Source organism: Macrosteles quadrilineatus, unplaced genomic scaffold, assembly GCF_028750875.1.
Source record: "Macrosteles quadrilineatus isolate MER2022 unplaced genomic scaffold, UCM_ALF_1.0 Scaffold_7__1_contigs__length_78375512, whole genome shotgun sequence".
NCBI lineage: Eukaryota > Metazoa > Arthropoda > Insecta > Hemiptera > Cicadellidae > Macrosteles > Macrosteles quadrilineatus.
The window spans coordinates 56,165,437-56,187,554 of NW_026542600.1; the positions used below are offsets into that span (position 1 = coordinate 56,165,437).

General features: G+C 39.2%; 1 protein-coding gene across 1 annotated transcript in view; it reads right to left on the minus strand.

Moving 5' to 3' along the window:
• LOC128998296 (cuticlin-1-like) overlaps positions 1 to 22,118 on the minus strand; it is a 101,296-nt gene that overhangs the window by 76,711 nt on the left and 2,467 nt on the right. The window contains exon 2 of the mRNA XM_054424373.1: positions 17,248 to 17,285. Coding sequence (XP_054280348.1) covers positions 17,248 to 17,283 — 36 coding nt within the window. The 5' untranslated portion in view covers positions 17,284 to 17,285. The remainder of the gene's footprint in view (positions 1 to 17,247; positions 17,286 to 22,118) is intronic.

Below are 22,118 nucleotides of genomic sequence, written 5' to 3' on the forward strand. Positions count from 1 at the left end.
TAGACTCATTGCTGACACGGTCCTGCTGCACAAGATTATCAACGGAAGAGTCGACTGTCCTGACATACTCCGACAAATCTATTTCAAGACTCCTTCCAACACAAGGTCGACTGATCTGTTTATTAAGCAACAGCACCGCACTAGCTACTCAGTCAACAGCACGATGGTTCGAGTCCAGGGAGCTGGCAACAAACTGATAAGGAACTACTATATGTATACATAATACATAATATATATAAAATATTAGATTTACGGCATGTCGACTTTTTTCAAGACAGCGTGACTACACTGAAAAAGAAGATTATCACTTTAACACTTAATGTTTAGTTTTTCCCCCCTTTCAAAGTCTGACCCGTCTTAATTAAAAATTGTTTTTCGTTGTTACCATCCAAATACTACTTGTCTGTTAAAAATTCACTGTTGTCTTTGCATTTAACTATAGGTTTGTCGTTGCTCTCTAGTCAATTTGATTTTATATTAGTCATATATTTATCTTTCTCAGTTGTTATTGGTTGTTAGCTGGTGGGTTTGTTGTTATTGTTTCATATTATTTATTTATTGTTGTTGTTTTAAATTATCTATTTATTAGTATACCTTTTGTTATTTTGTCAGTTTTTTGTTTTGTTCGGCTAGGTTTGTCGTTGTTATTGTTGTTTGTTATTAGATCATTATTATATTGTTGGTTTTATTTCTAGTCTATAAGCACAAAATTTGTTATTATCAATTAAGCCATTCTGAGTTGTAAATTTTGATTTGTAGCTGTAAAATGGAGATGTCCGTTGGAAATACTGTAAATAAATAAATAAATAAACATCTGGTAGATCTTTAGCGTTCCGAAGCGTGACTTGTTTTAAGGTGCAAAATGATATGTCGTTGTAAAATAAAGGATCCTCATTAATCATTTGAGTTGGATTGCTCAGCAATTTTAAAAAGCAGAATGTATTGATTCATGAAATTGAAACTCCCTAGGGTCTTCAACCACCACATCTTAGTTATCGGACTTATTGATCGATTACGAGTTTTATAAATCGCAGTACACTTGAAAGTTAGTTTCAGACACTTCAAAGCCGGCTTGCGGTTTGCATGTGCGCATCCTCCCCCTTCTCGGGGGGGGGGGGCGGATTTTTCTCTTTCTTTCGCTCTGCGTCCGCGCCTACCGAGCCCATTTACTAAAGCTGCCGTTATTACATTTAAGTGTATTAACTCATCGCTCAGTCGTAGTCTTACAGTCTTTACAAAACTAAACGATTACTCCGAAATTCAGTTCAGTTTTAGCCTCGGCTAGCCCCTGACTGGCGTGTGACTCATTCTGTTGGTTTATCTTTTGATTTACAAGTGTAAGTAATGTTTCTTTTCAAATAATCTGTACATTTTAACCATAACCTTGCTTTGCCTGTTAAAAAAGGATTGCCATTTCATGCATTGTCATCCATCCAAGGAGCCAAGGAGGGCGGTTCGCGGCAAGATTACTCATCGATAACTGGCTCCAGGAGACGGGAAGTGGATGTTAAAGATGACGGGTTTTGTTTTGTGTGCACAGCTCACGGGCACGGCGCGGCACCAGGTCATCGACACTAGGTGAAGGAAGCAAAGAAAACAATCGACTGCTTCCAGCTTCGTCGTTGTCTGACCAGCTACGAGCATCTCCCGCAGCTAAGCTACATAGCACACAGCCGCAGAAGCCATTTTGGTATTTACACGTCACAAAGCGGTACTTTCACGGTGTTTAGGGAGTGTCAGTTGCGAAATTGTCTCTACAGGGCCACAAGAGCGAGGGATCTCCTAGGGGATTGACTAGCCGACCTAGTGATTTGATCTTGTTAGTTTTGAAAGAAATGAAAAACGTCCATCAGTAGAATGGGAATTATTATTTCAAATTTAAAATGGTATATCATTTTCAAATTTAGATCCAAATATACATGGGGCCGGCATTCAGGGTGCAAGATTTGATGTGAAGATGAGCGAAAGATGAGTCTTGGGTGAATTATTGCTTTACTGACTAAAATAATAAGGTTTAACCAGGGCCTTTTGTTAGCTCCTGGATATGGTCCAGTTTCGATCAATAAAAAGTCTTGACTTTTCCGTGGATCAAACCGGTAACCTCCTGAATAATGTAGCTTTTGAGTTACTGCGATATCTTTATATCAAGATTCGCAATAACCAGTAGTTAAGAACCTGGAAGATAATTCATAACAGTTTTTTTCGTGTAGTAGATTTTTTTTTCAAATATACATACAGTTTATTTTTCAGTGCTACACTTGTTTATTCGTTGCTATTCTTAGTCGGGAACCATATGCGTTTCACAAAGCGGAAGCGTATCTGACTAAGTGCGATTTATTTAAACTGATTGACACAATGATCGACAAAACGCACGCGACATGGCAGAATGAGGAACTACCAACAACAGATCCTAATATTTCCGTCTCCTGATGCATCGAAGTGGTGTACAAAAAAGCTACCCTAAAATGTCCTGTATAAGCTCATTTACACGTAGCAGTTTCGCTTAATTTGGCTTTAAATCTAAAAACTTAAAAGCTTAAGTTTGAAACCACTATTTGGCCACAACAAGAAGATACGTCAATTGAATCATTCCAAAATGTATTGAAGGCCATCTTAGAAGTGTATCAGTAGCTGACCACATTCTATTTATCAACATCACCCAGACGTGTTAGAAAGTTAAATCTCGCACTCCTATCGTGGTTCAGTGGCTGAGGTTGATCGATTTAAATATGAGGTTTCCCGCAGGTTAAATTGCTGTATCTCAGTTTTCTAATGGAACTCTAAATCTAGAACAATTTGCAGACATCAAATCGCCACATTCATGTATCAATTTTGAACCGTCGGTTTTTGAGTTCAGAAAATTGTCATGGTACTCACTTAGTCAGACGAAATATGGATAAAATTCTGCATCCGAACAGAAAGCATGATGAGTCTGGTTTAGACACAATAATAGTTTATTTAAGTTGTATGACGATCTAATGGTTGTTTAAGGGTTATAAACCTGAAGCGTGCATTGCTTACAATTTGTGTATACATTTTGACTACATTGATTATAGTATCGCTTTGTTCTCCTGGATCGACGATTTTCTTTCCAGAGCGAACTGAGCTGTTACATTCTTCATCACTCTCAGTCTCAACAAAATCTGAACTGAACTTGAAGGTAGAATTTATACCTTTACACTATACTATTTACAGCTTCTCTAATACGGTGCTTAAGTTCATATCTTCAACCCCCCCCCCCCCCCTCTGTAAAGTAATCATCTTAGTTGGGATTGCTTCCCTTATCACCTCAAGATATGCCTTGTACATATAACATCCTTTTACAATAACTTCAAGTGTAGGTGGCTCAGGGTAAAAACACAGTGGAGCAGGGCAGGTAGCTGGTAGCCTGGCTGGTCGCTTACCCGCTTACTGCTGGTTACCTGGAGGGTAGCTGGGACATACACACAGTGGCGCTCAGTACAGTCGCTTGTCAGCCGCCGATACTCATATTATCACTTATAATATTAGTGATATAGGATAAACTTTTGTTTGAATCCTAGTTCATTCGCTATTTCATTCTACAGATCGTCGAGTACGTGACGTTTGTGGTGGTCCGTATGGGCTTGTTTCCACAATGGCACACGGATAATAATCTCTGATATTAATTTGTCTACGTCCATTATTTTATTTAATGTAAACAAAACAACTTCCAAATAAATCAACTAAAACAAACAACACTCCGTATACAAAGTATGCTCAGTGAAAGATCTCACGTGGAACTTGCGAACTGGAGAACACGTGGCTGTCTATAGTTCGGCCGCTTAGAAAACGACCTGCGCGCTAATGCTAAACCAATGCTGGAGGAGGTCGTTTTCTAAGCGGCCGACCTATAGTTCTGCTATTTGCGCATGCCCCAGTCGAGCCATCCCCGCTTGAAGCTCCCAAACAATCGACTTGGCAATTCTTCTAGCTTGCCGCCTAGCTTACTGCTACCCTCTCGGCTACCAGCTAGGCGCGACTGTGTGCGTACCCATAACAACGCGTGCTTTAATTCTACGTCGCAGTAAGCGATTAAGCGACCCGCCAGGCTACCAGCTACCTGCCCTGCTCCACTGTGTTTTTACCCTCAGTCAGCATCGCGACTGACTACGATCTACACAGGAAAAGATGTCGTGGGTTCCCGTCCTGGTCTCTCCACTATAAAATATAAAGTTTTCCGTACATTTCTCTCTTGTACTGTACCAGCTCGAGCTCACAATTTGCTTTTCTGGATACGTTTCAAGTCAAGCCCGTTTTAGATGCCTATGGACGAGCATATGCAAGGCCAAAATCATATAATTTTATGCTCTATAAAGTGGGATGAAAAAAGTTTTGTCTGATCTTCACAGGGATGACTTAAGGCACGAAAGGTGCCCGAATATCTTAAGCATGGAAAATCGCCTGAACGGCACCCAAGGTCTTGCGCCGACGCGACCAAGGGAGTAGGCGAGCTAGTAGGTGGAGCGATTTGGACATCATTGCGCAACCTCAGTACCTAGTCGCGACCGACGGCCCTGACAATTCGGCCTACGAGTCCCCCCTCCCTTCCCCTCTCACACAGCCATCTGTGACGTCAGACTCATAAGGCGGACTTGTGAGGTGTCACTTAAGATGTGTTTCTTGAGACATCTTCATATGGTTTACAAGATCTAGCTTGAATCAGATGAGTTAGCATTTCAGGGAAGTATTGAGAACCGTGTAAACAAGATTTATGGGTAGTATACATATTTACAACCCAAAAATCTGTGATGGTGTTGATGCCTACGTCAAAGGATTTTGTGCGGTCAAATGATTTTGAATGGATAGCGTATTACAGCTTTGAATAGTATTTTAAGGGACCTTTCAGAAAAATGTAGTTACATTAGCATTGAAAATCAGAGCTCATTTCATTTCACTCAAGCCCTTGAGCATTTGTTTTCACTAGACTAGTGATACTGTCCAGCACCGAGAATAACCTCCTCGTCACTTTTGTTCGGGTGAAATTTGACCTCTCTTTCTCTCTCGGTATATGCTATAACATTTTCACTTATGACCCCTTACGCAGCTGAATACGAAATTTTAACATAATATAACAACTATTCAGTTGGAATTGATACAAACAAACCTTTTATTAACTGTAAGGAATCTTCAAATCTGGCTCTGTTATCATAAACAGACTAATGTGGTTTACATGAAGTAGATGTGTAAGAACTGCTCTCGGCCACAGCTTAATATGATTAAAGTTTTATCTTTTGTTTAAGGGGGCTTAGCTTAATGGTGAGCTGTGAAAAACTACACACGCCACAACACATTTAATGGTGCAAGACATTAATGCATTTAATGATTTGCCTAATACAAAAACCAAACAGAATTATCCAGACGAAATGGACAAAAGTAGGTAGGAAAATCCCACCCGACAATTTATATCTTTGACCTTGGGTGACCTATCCACATCAAGTTTGGATTTAGCCTTTTGCAAACAAATATTGATGTAAATTATTTTGAATATATTATCTGAAGAGTCGTCTGCAACGAGGACAAAACGTCAGCTGTCAGTACACCATGTCTGTAATTTGACAAGGTTTATTTGAACATCACGATAGTCATTAAATATGACTGAGGAATCCGTACTACTTCTAGAGTCAGTTAAGACTCTCCTAAAGGCTAAATCATTGTTGGCCAAGCTTTATTTCATCATAAACGTCATAAGAAAAAACTTACAAAGAACATTCATATTTGTCAGGGAAAATACATAAAAAAATTGTGATAACTTCTACCGTTACCAGAACCGTTTTTCACTTCTAATGTTTGTCGATGCGCAAGAAAATGAATGATAAACAGCAATTAGGGATGTGGTGTACTTATAATTGGCTCAAGCAAGAGTTGGCCAGGCTACGCACACGCTCTAATACGCCAGGAAATAGCTCTTTCTCTAATGGGAGTTGATATTAGTCATTAAGACTTAAGGGAACATGCCCTTTTTTACAAGAGAAGGGCGACAAATAATTGCTGGGTTTCCGTTTCTTTCGAGCCACATTTCAAGATGTTCAAAACCTAAAAAAAATTCTGTTGGTCCATCTCCTCTCCTCTCCGAAAATCTCCTCTCCTTTAAACATACCAAAATCTTCCAAACCCATGTCCCAAAATCAACCTACAGCGTCCGAAACAATTCTATACTGTAATAGCTCCTTCTTTAAACATCACACTTTTAAAAGGCTAAAATATTCTATGACCCCCTTTCTCTGTGGCCTTGAAAAATGAACAATTTGAGACAATTGAAAACTCAAGTAAAGATTATTGACATTTATTTTATTCGATGTCTGCAGGAAATAAATAAATCATCACACATGATTATGCTGTTGTTGACTGCATGAGACAATGCATTTTGTAAAGTCCAACCAACTAACCGTGAAAAATAATATTTTGATTTGATCTTCCTCTGTGGTGAAACAGAGAATGTTGACCATTAAGCCATCTAGTGCGAGGAAAAAAGTAAGAATTATTCCTCGTAGAAGTCACCTTCATGCCAAGAGGAACTGCCAGAACTCACGGGTCTTCCTCCTTCACTTTGTTCTGCATGAACGGTTCACTGCGAGGCAAGATCGTTCACTGTCAAGCAATTGCAATTAAAATGTGTCAATTAGTCACACTCGGCAAACAGAAAAATCGTCCATGTTTTGAAATGATCGTGGAAATGAGAAAATATAGTTTAGCTTATTTACCCAGAACTTGTGTAGCGTTTGTGGTTAAGACACTAACGCTACACTGCACAATGATTGTAGCGTATAATACTGAACAATGATCAATTCGATCTACTTATTGAGCGTTTTCGAATTCAATATTGCTATAGAAACTTTCATGATGACTCAAGTAAACGTTTTGGTCATTATTAGTGAAGTGTGTGTGCATACATAGGTTCGTAAACAATCAAGATCGTAGAAACAGGAGTTTAAAGGGGTTGACACTTCCTTTAACATTTTTTAATTTGAATTTGTATGCTGTCTTGTTATATCACGAGAGGCTTCGAAGCCGTGACTGTGATGTAGGGTTTTGTCGTAATGGCGGTCAGTAATGTGATGTGTATCGGTAGAACACATACAGTATTTACATTCACCTTTTGATTTAATTGATTATTTGTGTTGTGACGACTACCCTGATTTTGGAACCATGACAGAGATGTTGAGTTTTGTCTCAATAACATCGCTAAACTTTTAGTAATATCTAATGGACCAGTGACAAACAAGCACTATATTGGTTAATTCTTTGATTTATTAAATTTGTTGTGACGATTCTCCTATCTACGGATTGCTTCGTACCATATAGATCAAAGGAGTAGACAGTGGTACTCCTTCAATCTATGGTAGAGCACCATTTGATCGTAAATATGTCAGCAAATGTGTGAGGTACATGTGGGGGTTGAGTTAACAAAGATGCCACATCTGTTACATTTTTTAATGAACTTGCACGTATTTGATCGATAAACAGTTGTATAGTACTCTATGTAGTAAGCATGCAATTATTAAATGTTATTATTGTGAGTAAATATGTTATTTTTCTGATGCTTCAATGTCAACACTGAAAAGTGTTGTGTGAAAGAATGTGGGAAGCGTTGCGTCGTTTGGAAGAGTTATCTTGTACAGACTTGGCGAAGATTATCCTTGGCGACCAGATGGTACGGATCCCAGCATCCCAGCCCCAGCGGCCAGCGTGCCGAAGTAAAGGTCGATGTCCTTGCACGCCCACTACTCGGTACCGAGACCTCTGGTCGTAATGTCGTGACCCGTACATCGTCGTCCATTAGAAGTTCCCTGCTCACCGATCCACGTAAATTACGTCAAATCTTAGACTTGAAAAAAGTTATTGACAGTAGGGGTGCACCGAAACTCCTCAGCAACCCTTTCTAGAATTCTCTAATAGATGTAAACAATGTCGACTTAAACCCTCTCGTGGATTCGGTTTCTGAAACTATTTTTTTATACAAGGCCCACTGGCCAAGCGTCCCACCCCACTACTATATCCAGCACCCATTACTATATCTACTAAATTTTCTATATACTATACTAGGTTTTGTCGGTTGAAACAATTTTTCAAGCATTTCCATTAATTGCAGTATCAGTGTGGGTTTGGCAAAAACCATTAGGATCCACACTTTTATCAAACAAACAATCTTTTTTTGTTTTGTTTTTATGCTTTTTCTGTTTTTGTTTCTTACTATTTTCGACCAGTTTTATTGAGTGGTTAAGAAAGTTGGGCGACAAGCAAAGAATTTATAGTTTTTAGAAAAACTATTGTGAACAGTAAATGGATTGCCTATCGAAGAATGGAGAGCTCAGACAACTGTATTTTGTTTTGCACACAATTATTGTGGCCAAGCCAAGAAGCAGGTGAATGAGATGTGCTTGACATGTACTAAGGAAAGAAGACGGCTCCCTCATAAAAACACTATCGTCAAATAATCCCTCAGGTTGAAATCAGCAAAAAGGCCACAGCTGAGATTAGAAAAGACCCTAGGGATCTGGGAAGAAAGATGGGACAGCAAATCGGAAAGTTTGGAGTCAGTGTGTTGGTGAAGCAATGTGCCGCCTTGGGCACCAAGAGCCACAGCTGTAAGTAAGTAGTGTATTAATCAAACTATTCAAACTATTATTTAGCTTTCAGGTGTGGATGTTTTCCAATTCAAAGAAAGCCCTTTTCACCAGATACTTATATTTCCTTGTCATTTGTGTAGGTAGAAATACTTGCCAAGAGGTGAGCTCCAAACCATCAGGTCAAGGTATTATCGCAGAGCTTAAAACCATTGGTTATTTCAAACGACTATAATAATATGGCTTGGATTGAATCCAAGCCATAAAAAAGGTCCCGCAGTCTAACCCAAATTTCATTAAATATGTATGTATAATACATTAGCCCCACATACATACCACTCAAAAACAGATACATCGACTAACACATACAAATCATACAAAATACATCGTCCTTACTTATACATGTGGCTATCGTTTACACATGAGTCGTTTACGCACATATCAGCACAAAAAATACTACCATCGCAGCAAACCGGAAGACTAAGCGAAGGATTTTCACTTGAGTATTTTCTAAAACATGTCAGATTAATGGTGTCCCCTCAGGGGTAGTTGTCTGTCAACTACACGGGAGGCCTCTGGTAGGCTGGCAACCCCGAGGTACCCTAGCCAACCCTCAGATCACTCCTCTTCTTCGTTCTGGGTTCTATGGCCAGCTAACTTCCTCTTTTTGCTGGCCCTCCTTTCTTCTTCGCTTTCCTATTGAAGAATCTTCTTCCCTTCTCCTTTTCCTTTCGCTTTTGCTTCTTGTTTCAGCCGAACCTCAGTGGTGTCGTGCGACCCGTGCCGAAGAGGTGAATGCCACCGTGCTCCCCAGCGGTGGTGCGTACGGAGCCTCCAGGACACCGGGCGACCTCCTGGAGAAATCAGCCTTACCTGGACATGCGGGACTCTGTCTGGGCTCGACCTCCAATTTCCCTTGCTTCTCGTGGGAACACCATGGATACAAATAAAAAAAACCAACCAGAACCAAACCTCGGAGCAACTCTAGAAGTTGCACCGCCCACACCTAAGGGGTCAGCTCACTCAGAGCAAGACCCCGCTCTTGAAACGAGTGCACCAAGAGCACAGGAGGCTCTAACGCTCTCAAAACCAGGAACTTCCAATATGATGGGAGTTCAACTACCCTGACTGGAAGCAATGGAGGACGAATCCCCGCTCACACCAGCTACACTGGAAAGAGAAGAGGAGCTTTTAAGTAGTCCTAAAACACCAAAATCCACAGAGACTCTTGATGACGCCACTGAGCGACTTAGTCGTCTTAAGATGAAGAAACCGAACCTCACCATGGCACAAAGAAGGGAGGCCTTAAAGGCAAAACTTCTGGAAAGAGGTGAACAATTCGACCCTGAAAAATGGCGCAGGGGAAAAAAGAAAAAAACCCAAAAGACCACAGGAAGTAAGAACACCAGGCCCAACTGCGGATCCAAATGTTTAGACGAGGGTGACCAAGCACCCTAGAGGTGCAACGGTCACTCCACCCTCGGCAGAAAGACCTGCAAAGAAGGCCAGGTGTTCTACCCAGAGCTCTGAGGGGGTGAAAGACGCAGGGGAACCTGCAACGCCCAATGATGCATCCTACAGGGACATCACCGCTACCAAAATTGCCATTGTCCCTGAAAACTATCCTGAGGCTAAGTTAAATGACGAGCAAGGAGAACAAATTGAGGAAGCAATCCTGAAAAGACTCCAGCCCTTAGGGGATGGTTCAAGTCCAGCGTTTGCTTGAATCTATATGGAAAAAGGTGCCCTTATCATTGCCTGCCTCAGCGACACCACCAAGCGATGGCTGGAGGGACTGTTCCCGGCTCTCAAGCCATTAGAGGAGCAACTCACCCTCAAAGCAGGGCTGAGAAAGGACATCCTGAAATCCACGAGGGTATTCTTCAGAGCACATCCTAAGTTGCTGAAGAAAATTCCAGAAAAGGTCATTGAAATGTTTACAATGCAAAATCCCACTCTCAATGTCAAGGAGTGGAAGATACTGCCGGCCAAACCAGATCCGAAAGGGTAGGGATTCGTCTGTTTTCTGGATGAGGTCTGTTTCAAGGCTGTGCAGTCCACCAACTTCAGAGCCAATCTAGGTTTCTGTCACGTCTCACTTGTCACAACTTCGGTTAAGGACAATGCTCATGGTCCTCCAGATCAACCTACAGCATAACAAGGCTGCCTCTGCCACCTTCTGCCAGTTCTTCCTCAAAGAAGGATTTGACCTTGCACTCATTCAAGAACCATGGCTGCACCAAGGAAGAGTTGCAGGCCTGTGAGAATCAAAGGGTGAGTTAGTTTACTGCACTTCTCTAAGGAATGTCAGAACATGTATTCTTGTGAGAAAAGGCTTGAACTTTCTAACCTTAAACGAATTTTGCTCCAGGGATCTCACTGTGGTGTCAATAACCTGGTGAAATGGTGGCAGGGAATGGAGCACAACAGGAGGCTCGGTTTACCTGCCATACGACTCCAGGGAACCACCTCCATCAAGAGAGCTTGAGCTCTTGGTGGAAGCAACCAGCGCTGGTGATCAACAACTACTCCTAGGTTGTGACGCCAACGCACACCACGCCAACGGATGGGGAAGCTCGGACATCAATCCAAGAGGTGAGTCTCTCCTTCAATATCTAATTTCAAACAATCTGTATATCTGTAATGTGGGCAACCAACCGACATTTGTCACAAGAACAAGGCGGGAGGTCATAGACATTACTGTTAGTATGGAACGCATTCACAGAGTCATAGAAAGCAGGCACGTAAGTAAGGAGGCCTCGTTATCTGACCACAAATACATATGCTTCAGCATGCTAAGTGACACTGTCACTCCCTCCTTCCGAAATCCCAGGAGAACAGAATGGTCACAGTATAACTCTGACCTACAGTTCCAGTTGGGATCCGTGAGTGGGAGGGTCAGCTGCTTTGCAGACATTGACCAAATTGCGACCGACTTACAGGACGCAATGATCACTTGCTTCCATGACAAAACGCAGTACCAGCACTAGATGGTGGACTGCGGATTTGAATCGCATGAGGGCGGGTGTCAGGAAACTATTCGACCAATGCAAACGGAGCCGTATGTGGGAGCCATATAGAAGGGCACTTACAGAATACAGCCTTGCAATAAAAAAGCTAAACAAAATTCATGGAGACAGTTTACAAAGGAGGTAAACAGTCTCAGTGCTGCGGCCCGCCTTCAGCGGGTTCTAGCATCCAAACCTATTGGACTCTTGGGATCTCTCAAGGTACCAGGAGGGCAATATACCACTGGGGTTGGAGGAAGTCTCAAATTCTCCTTGAAACTCACTTCCATGGTTGCATTTTTGATAGTGACGACACAGGAGTGTCCGGCTGCACGAATACAAGTTCTTGGCCGAGAACTGATCGTGAAAGTTGGAATACAACCAGAAGGGTTGTCACTCCTCTAAAGTTAAATGGGCAATCAATAAGTTTGGTCCATTTAAGTCTCCTGGGGGAGACGGCATCCATCCAGCCATGCTTCAGCAAGGACCGGATGCCCTCAAGCTCCTCCTATGTGAACTCTTCCAAGCGAGCTTGGCCTACGGGTACATCCCTCAGGCCTGGCGTCTCACCAGGGTGGTCTTCATTCCCAAAAGAGGAAAAGCAGACTACTCTGATGCCAAATCATTCCGTCCTATCAGTCTTTCCTCATTTCTCCTCAAGTCTTTGGAAAGACTGATGGAGAGGCACATTAGAAAGTGTGTACTTCTCAACACACCTCTTCATCGAAATCAACACGCCTACCAGCCAGGCAAGTCCTGCGAAACCGCTCTGCACGAGTTGGTCAGCAGAATTGAGGACAGCCTGGCTGCTAAGGAAATAGCCCTATGCACCTTCATGGACACTGAAGGAGCTTTCGACAACGTAACATGCGGAGCAATGGTGCGGGGAGTTTGTGAGCATGGACTCGAGCAATCTCTGTGTAGATGGACAGAGTCTATGCTTAACTCAAGACGCACCGTAGCCGACTTTCTTGGTGAAACAATTGTGATCGCACCCACAAAAGGATGTCCACAGGGAGGTGTACTTTCACCCTTACTGTGGAACCTTGTGGTGGACGGTCTTTTAACTGAACTCACCAGCAAGGGCATCTTTGTCTAGGGCTATGCAGATGACGTAGTCCTCATGGTACAAGGAAAATTCACAAACATTGTAGCTGACGTCATGAACGGCAACCTACAATGTGTTAAACAATGGTGTCTCAGAGAGGGACTCAACATTAATCCTTCTAAGACAGTCGTAGTTCCTTTCACCGGGAAAAAGAACCTGGATTTTCTTTCCAGGCTGAAAATTGGCACTACTCAGCTGGGAGTGTCGAGTACGGTCAAGTATTTAGGACTGACACTTGACTCCAAGCTGACGTGGAACAACCACCTGAATAACGCACTGCATAAGGCCAAATGGGCGCTCATGACGTCCAGGAGGTTTGCAGGAACCACCTGGGGAATTAAACCCCACATAGCACTCTGGCTATACGAGGCTGTGGTCAGGCCTCAGATTACCTATGGTTCACTAGTCTGATGGACAAAGGTGAATCATGTAACTGTCATAGTCAAGCTAGAAAGCATGCAAAGGCTCGACACGCTACAGGCCACTGGAGCCTTCAGGAGCAGTCCATCAGCTACTCTAGAAGTCGCTGCTACCACTGGACATCTTCATCAGATCTGAGGCCCTCAAGGCAGCTTACCGTCTGAGGGTTGCAAATCTGTGGAGGTAAGGCCTGTCAGGGGCAGGCCACTGCGCCATTGCTAAAACTTTGGCTGAGTGTCCTGTGCTTGACATGACCTCGGACTTTCTAAGCAAGGAAGCAGTTTTCGACAAACCCTTGAAGGGCATCTCCAAAATATGGAGAGCTTCGTCTGGTTCACCGACGGCTCCCTAATCGATGGAAAATCTGCTTTTGGGGTTTACTGTCGATCACCCAGAACAGAACTTTCAGGAAGTCTGGGACGATACTGTACCATCTTCCAGGCAGAAATCTATGGCATCTTGGCTTGTGCCGACCTAGGACTAGCCAGACGGTACCAAGACAAAAGGATAGTGATTTTATCTGATTGTCAGGCTGCTCTCAAAGCTCTTGACTCAAATTAAGTCACCTCAAAACTTGTCTGGGAGTGTTTCAACGCCCTCTGCAGACTTGCATCACAGAACTCTGTAACTCTCGGCTGGGACCCAGGCCATGTAGGCATTGGCGGCAACGAGAGTTCAGACAAGCTGGCAAAAAAGGTGCGAGCATGCCACTCTTTGGACCAGAGCCATTTTGTGGCATTAGCAAAGCGGCCGCTAAACATGTAATCAACAAATGGTCCAGGGGACAACACCTTGAGCGTTGGCGTAATTATCCTGGACAATCGCTTGCCAAAAAACTGCTCTCAAAACCTAGCACCCTCTTCACTCGCTAGCTGCTAAAGCTGGGGATAGGGCAGGTCAAGCAGGTACTTGCTCTTATCAATGGACACGGCCATTTCATGAAACATCTCCACACTCAGCAATGACAAGCAGAGTCAGTCAATGACAAGCAGGAGTGTCGACTTTGTAACCAGTCAGATGAGACTGCAAAACACATTATTGTGGACTGCGATGGACTACGGGCTAGGAGAAGGGCTCTTTTTGGTCTAAAGCAGCCAGGTGATGAACCAGACGCTAACATTGGGCAAAAGCTCCTGCACCTAGTTAAGGACACAGGCATAGGCTTACCCAGTTAGTGGCAAGTGGGATGCACAATAAGCTTCGGTTGACGTGCTTCGACCATGAGTCCACCATCTTACAATCAATCAATCAATCAATCAATCAAACATGTCAGATTGATTCTATATTTATATAGCATTAGGTTTTTTACTAAAAAGGGGGGCTGGGTTTAATAAGAATTTTTTAACGATCTTTTGGCTTCTGTTGAGGTAGCTTAAAAAATACGATTTTGACCAATATACAGTGATGTTTCATAACTGGTTAAGGATCTGTATCCATAATTAACTCGACGCCATTGCAAAATACTATAGACAGAAGGGTAGCCAGAATTTCGTTTTGGGGGGGGGGCAAAACCGGAAGGGTATTAATCCCCCCATGATAAGGGGGGGGGGGTTCGGATACCCCAAAAGATTTGGTATTTTAAGTTTATAGCACCTCTAAAGGTTCTAAATTCGAGAATTGTCTTGGTGCAATGTCATTTGCCATTTGGAGTTACCTTTGACTGTTCATAAATCTTTATGAACAAGGTACCAAAACATTATTACGTACGGTACTATTCATTTTTTATAAACTGATTTATGAATTAGTTTTGAATGAAAAAATATATAGGTACTATTTATCTACATCCCTAAGGTAGGTCAAGTAAAAAAATAATAACCAAGACAGTTCCAACCAAAGGCAAATAAAGATATTTTAAAAAGTCATTACAACTAGAGGTGTGCCAGCCTGAGATTTTGGATCAAGCCAAACTCGAGATAATATCATGATCATCTCCCGTGGTCATGGATACTTTGTCGTCGTCTTCTGGAATCACAGCAAAATACTGAATGTCTTTCTCATGCATGGAAACACCATCATCGTCTCCCGCGGTCACAAAAATAAAATTATTTTTGCCAAAGAGTCACTTTTGACTATCGATTCTCGATACCGACACCAATGTCGAAGTATCGGTGGTATCGAGAATTGGTATCAAGAATCAACATATCCCTAATAAATATATATATATATATTATATATATTTAGGGGGGCGGTCCCCTTGAGCCCCCTCCCTGGATATGCCACTGACTATGTAATGCACACGAACCTACCGCCATAATTAACTTATCATAACACAGAGATAAACATTTTAGTTGTATAAAGTGTCATTTAGGTTATGTTTGCTTTTTTAGGTAACAACCTACCGTAAGCAAAAGCTTACCGGATGCTAGTGTTTTACAGAAACACCAAAGTGAAATCAGCTGATTTAGCGAGCGGGAATGAATAACGCGGAAAGAGCTATTCTGCGTACTGTTTACAAGAGTAGCAAGGTGTTCATTTTCTATGAAAATACTTATATTGCGAGTGGATTACAAATACACTGTGGAGAGGTTATTTTGAGAAAAATCTAATTTAACACTAAAATCAACATATATAGTAAAAGAGAATGTTATTGAAAATTGTTTTGTTAAGAGATAAATGCTCTAATGCCGTAATGGATTATATTTCTTTAAGTGCATATTCAAGGAGTCAAGTGTATCAAGGAACCTTCAAAGCTCAGTGCCATTGTCGACGGGGAAAAGGAAAATGTGTTACAAATAATTACAAAATGGTCAAAATATGTATAATTAGAGCGAAACTAAATCCATCCCAGAAAAAACATTCTTGCTATAAAAGTTATTTTGCCGAATACCAACAAAGACGTTCCCTTGAGTATAAAGGACATTTATGAATTACTTCAGCTACCAAAACCCATCAAAGCAAATTAGCTGATTCAAACCATGAAAAATTAGGGTGTCTATTGTATTATTCCTAATTATAATTTGTTAGTTCAAAGACGTTGAAACAATCACCTACAGGGGTTGAAACGTCCTTTAAAATACCAGCCCGAATTTCGAACCATTTTCCAAAATAGTGTTTTGGGTCCAAAAATCGGGTACTAAGACTCTTGTCTGCGTGGGTATCAACACACCCACCTTGACATTTGGCTATGTAGGCGATTGTTATATCATGGACTTCAGATCGCAACGTAGCGTATTTATTAATTAATTATTAAATTGTAGTAGGCCACCATTGGTAATTCTAGAACCACGACCTCTCTCCTCTAACATTATAAACACAATCATTGGTTTAGTCTATACGTCTTAAATAGCAAGTAAGTTATACAGTTATATTTGCATGTTATTTTATATTTTTTTACTCTCTTTACTTTTTTTGTGTTTTCGTGAGTGCGTATGATTAAATTTACTGCTAAGCTACTTTGGGTCATTCCCTTGAATTTATCTAGCTTCCATTGGACATTTGATAAGAAACAATCTTGCTTTTGGCACATGAACATTTTATGTAATATTATTCGAAATCTGTTTTTCCCTCTATTTACTAATGCTGACTACTATTGTACCCAATAATTATTGTACCTAATGATTGGACGACAATGGTATGATAGTTTTTCATATACAGTAAACAGAAATTGGTGTTGAATAATATGGGTATTTAAAATGTGATGTTTATAATTGCAATTAAGCCTACATGTCTAGAACCAAACTAAAACTTGTAATCGTCTATATACTTAACATCATTATCATTACAGTCACAACAATGCTAACAGGGTTGCCGCTTTGCATTATTTAATCTTACACAAAGTGTCACCCAAGAATTCATTTTTAAAATCTTATCAGTACAGTATTTTCAATTTTTAATTTAGTTTTTATAATTTATCTTTCCTATCAATGATTGAATTCAGTCGATTAATTTGAAATATTCAATCTGCAAATTTGTTTATAAAAAGATTATACATCTACATAGTTGCTAATCATTGACGAATCTTCCACAATACATACACAACATAATTTTTTAATTTGAGTTCAATTATCAGTGGTTAATTGCTTAGTTTTATATAATAAATTATGTAAACTAAGTTAAAAAACGTTAAAATCGTATAAACAGTAACAAACAAAGCATTTATATTTTTATTTATAAAACTATAACTTACCAATAAGATGATGGTGTGTTGAGTGATTCCTGCCATGCCTGAAAAATAAGAATGTTATAAGTATAAGTGCAAAATAAGAGAAAGAGAAAGCGTCCTTGGATGGCTTAGCTCGCCAACACAACACAACGAATCATCCACTTATAGGCAGGCATTAGTCACTGTGGCAATAGCGGTATATGCCATATCTCCTTATAATGATCCATCAGAAAAATTCTCAGCAACAGTCGGTTGGAAAGCCAAACATGGTGTAAGTAAGACATCTGCTTATTGTGATTTGTAAAAACTGTATAATTAGGCTAACAATTAATCAATCGTCACTGTGAGAAAGGCACCTGATTACGTACACATGTTTACAAGGATTTCTGAAAAACAGGACAAATCTACTATGGCAAACATCTGTTACTGTGACAACGCAAAACATATGACATGTACTAAGTATGATCCATCAAAAACAGGACAAATCTACTATGGCAAACATATGTTACTGTGACAACGCAAAACATATGACATGTACTAAGTATGATCCATCAAAAACAGTACAAATCTACTAGAAAACTTCTATTACTGTGACGACGCAAAACATATGACATGTACTAAGTATGGTCCATCAACAACAGGACAAATCTACCAGCAAACATCTGTTACTGTGACAACGCAAAACATATGACATGTACTAAGTATGATCCATCAAAAACAGGACAAATCTACTAGCAAGCAACAGTTAATTACTGTGGCCATGCAAAACAAGTGGTAAGTACAGTATACTAAAGTTGTCCATCAAAAGTAGGTATAATTCTGCTGATCAATAATCTCTTTGGCTATACGAAGTGTCACTTGTACGTACAACTTCTTATTATGATCCATCAAAGACAGGACGAATACTTGGTTAAAAAACAATCGTTGCAAAAACAACTGTTGCCTTAGTAAACAAGTAAAAGAGTGTATATAGGCTTAAATATATCAAAACACGACAAATATTTTAATCATAAGCAAGTAATAGTCACATTTTCAAGAGCAACATTTTGAATACCAAGAATATGAACACATTGATTGTTATAAGCTCCGCTATAGTCTAAAGCATTGCCACTCTTAACTCAAAATTGTCAACCGTTTAAATGAGGTTTCGTTAAGTTAAAAGAATAGTTACGTTACGAACGAAGGATTATCAAGGGATTAGATCAGTCTTTTTAAGGTCAGTGATTGGTGCAGTTAATGATTAACGAATAAAGCAATTAACTTAAAAAAAGAAAATACCCCGCTGCAGCAAACCTGCAGACTAAGCGAAATTCCAATGCACGATTGGATTTTCAATAATAAAAATGTCGGATTTATTAAATAATGTCTCTATTTAAATAAAATTTGGTTTAGCGAGTATGCTGCTAAAGGGGAGGTAATGACTTAATATTGTATTATTGGAATTTTAATGACTTTGGTATGAAATAAACAAATTTGCATAATTGGATGAAACTGTATCCATAAATAAACAAGCTTGGCTTAACTTCCGTAAGAATGACATAGAAATTTTAAATTTACAGTTTTTTGTAAATAATTTTCTCCGTAACCATTAAGTGCACAACAACGCATCAAGTATAAGCAATTTGTTTTTTAAGCTCTACAAAGTATTGAAAAATTTAATGTTTTAAAGATCGCATTATAGAAAAATAACATTTTGCCCAGTAAAAGCCAGACCCCTTTTAGTCCGATAACGCTCGTTCGCGAACACGTTCGAATTAACTTAAGTTTACACGTTTTTACCCCGTACATGTTTTACTCGAGTTATCACACTATCAGACACATATACATGAATTTGAACGAATATTGTTTTTTGGTCTCTGGGGACTTTAAACCCAAAAAGATAGTCCCGATCATGATCTTGCCAAGATATCTACGGTATTAGCTTATTCGTATGGAAAATTCGCTAAAATGCGTTTTGTGCCTAAAACAGGAATCTAAATAAAGTTTTTCTACTCAAAATTGGGTCATTATGGCTGGTTCTAAAACAAAATTTACCAGTCACATTTACCTTTCAACAGCTGCTTGAGTACTCAAAACAAATCCTTTACTCAAGAAACTATCGAAGGTGAATTTGTTTTTTAAATTTCCATAAAGAAAATAATTTCAACATTACGATTCAATGATAAACCTTTGACCAGCAGTTGTTTTGCAACATTTCACAAAGATATGATTTAAGATGTCGGGAATGTTGGTGGAGGAAACTTGTTCGATCGTTGTAATGTTTCCACTGTTGTTAAGGCCCAATCCATATATATATATAATCAACCCTAATGCACTTTTATAATATACTCTACAAAGATTGAATTAGAAACATGTTAAAAGAACAAAAACAAATAGTACAAGAAGTTTAATGTAAAATAAAGAACATAAATGAAGTGAGTGAATGTTTAAGTTATTTTCCAAGTATTACTTTCAAACAAAACCTCATTTTATCAACTTATCAAAAACAACTGTTTATTTTGATGCCAATAAAATCTTTATACGATTAGAGAGTTTTTAGTCTTACTTTATCCTGTATATTTTCCATATGTCTGTATTCAATATAATTTAAACTTTTTAGGAAGGGTCGACCAATGACAGACTGCTAGCTGTTATTTATTTTGGGAATAATAAACCCATTATAATACTGTGGGTTTTATCGAATGAGTCTTTCCCGACGATGGAAGACCAAATAAAAAGTATAAAGCAACTTCTAAAATATTACTACGGATTGTTCATTGTTGTATTACCTAACGATGGTGTTGTAAGACATATTTTATTTTACCAGTACAGTATAATGTTTCTTTCTCCCCCTATAGGCCTACATATAATATATGGGGAAAGTATTGTTTTCGTAAAAGTTTTTTTTTGTGGATATATCAGTTTCGGGCCCTCCTGTCACCAAAAAGTGTTTTTCCGTTATATCTGTGTGGATATGTACATCAGGGGCCTCAGACTACTATAACACTTATACCATTTTTATCAAGGATTGATTTCGCAGATTTATATTAGACGCATAAGCTATCTTAAGTCCTACAAGGCTTAATTTATTTTTTATTTAGTTATTTATCAATAGGGCAATGCCCCTTGCCCCTTCTGCAATTGTCCATGATTGAATAAATCCTTGTAATAGTAACAGCACGTATTGTACAATCAAGTAGTTGTTGACATAGCCTATAGAAATTACGTTTATGATTATAATAAAAATTAAATCGACGTAGTTATGAGTTTTCGTACGGGAAATTCCTCAACACGGAAAATATTCCCTCCTGAATGACCTATCCTTCACTAATATTATCATTAAAAATGTTATTGTCTCTGAGTCTCAGAGTCTCTCGAACTGTACATAGAATCTTGAAAACGGTTACAAGTAGTATGCATATTCCAAACGTTAAATGGAATGAAAAAGATAACCATGTATTGTTCTTGCAAACAACATTTGAAAGAGCTATAACTAAAGTAGATGTTGGCCTCTGGATTGCCAAATAATATTTCAAACAATTTAAATACCTGCTAGCAGTCAATCCATTAAATTGCAGAGTATTAAATACATTACATGTTAGAGAAAATGTCCATCGTAGGAGCTGAAAATAGTTGCGTCCACAATTTAATGGATGACCTAATAGGAGGTATTTAAACTTTTTAGCTATAACTTCTTTCCTGTTTTTATGGGTTGTTATAAACCTGTGTGCATACCAATAAAATTATTTGTTTTTTTAATCCATAACATAAATTATTTAACTTACTTATAACTTTTACAACCATAACGAAATGTTGTGTACTAATTGTACTAATTGTAATATAATGTAGGCCTACTAATTTAATCTGTATAACATTTTAAAGAAGTAAACATTCAACTTATAAGTATGTACAAATAAATCAATTTTTACGCATATTCACACAACAAGGAGCTTAGTAATCGGATATCATTGAATCTTAATTAAATGTAGATTTATTCCGTCAATCAATTGATTAGGTTAACTCAGGTGATGACGATTTAGTAAAGGATAATTAATTCGTAAGCCAAGGATTGTAAGTTCAGCAAAACATAGTTAGTTATATTGGAAAAATAAAAGTTCAAAACTCGCTCATGCAATAGAAGAAACATTTTATGGACGTAAAATGTAACAGGCCAATGTAAAGGCTCTTCGAGTAAATTTTCGCATGCTATTTTAATCGGGGATGTGATTTTTGGGATGGTTTTGACAGAGTTAGATACTGTAGCAATTAATTTGGTTGGTGGTTTTATCCTTAAACAAAAACCAAATTTCCCATGCTATTGGTTAAACCATAAAACCTGTAAGACCCACAGGTACTAGTATTTATGTTTCACGACTAAATTATCGAAGAAAATTAACAAACAGTTTGCAAAGTGACATACTACACAGTTTTAGCGAATTTCCCTATAGGGAAGTAGCTATTACCGTAGGTCTCATGGTAAGACTTAGGCCCGGGACCGATTTACTTTTACATTTTGGTGTCCCCAGAGGCCAAAAACACCATTCGTTCAATTTTTTTTAAATATATTCAGGGTGTTTTTTGAAAACTTGCATCTTTATTTATGTAAAAACCGCAATAGATAGAAATATGCAGTTTGCGGGAATCATCCATTGACGTAGAGGACACAACTTTTTTGAATTCAACGTTACATTCACATTCCCCCCTTCCCCCCCTGCCCCTAACTTAATTTTTTTAAATAGCAAGGTACCCCTTGTGACATATCAAATAAAAGAGCATGAAAAAAGAAAATGTTTGATGAAAAAAATTGAAAATCGGTTCATAAATTTGTGCGATATTCCCCCCTCCCCCCTGGAACTTATTTTTTTTTAAATAGCAAGGTACCCCGTGTGACATATCAAATGAAAGAGCATGAAAAA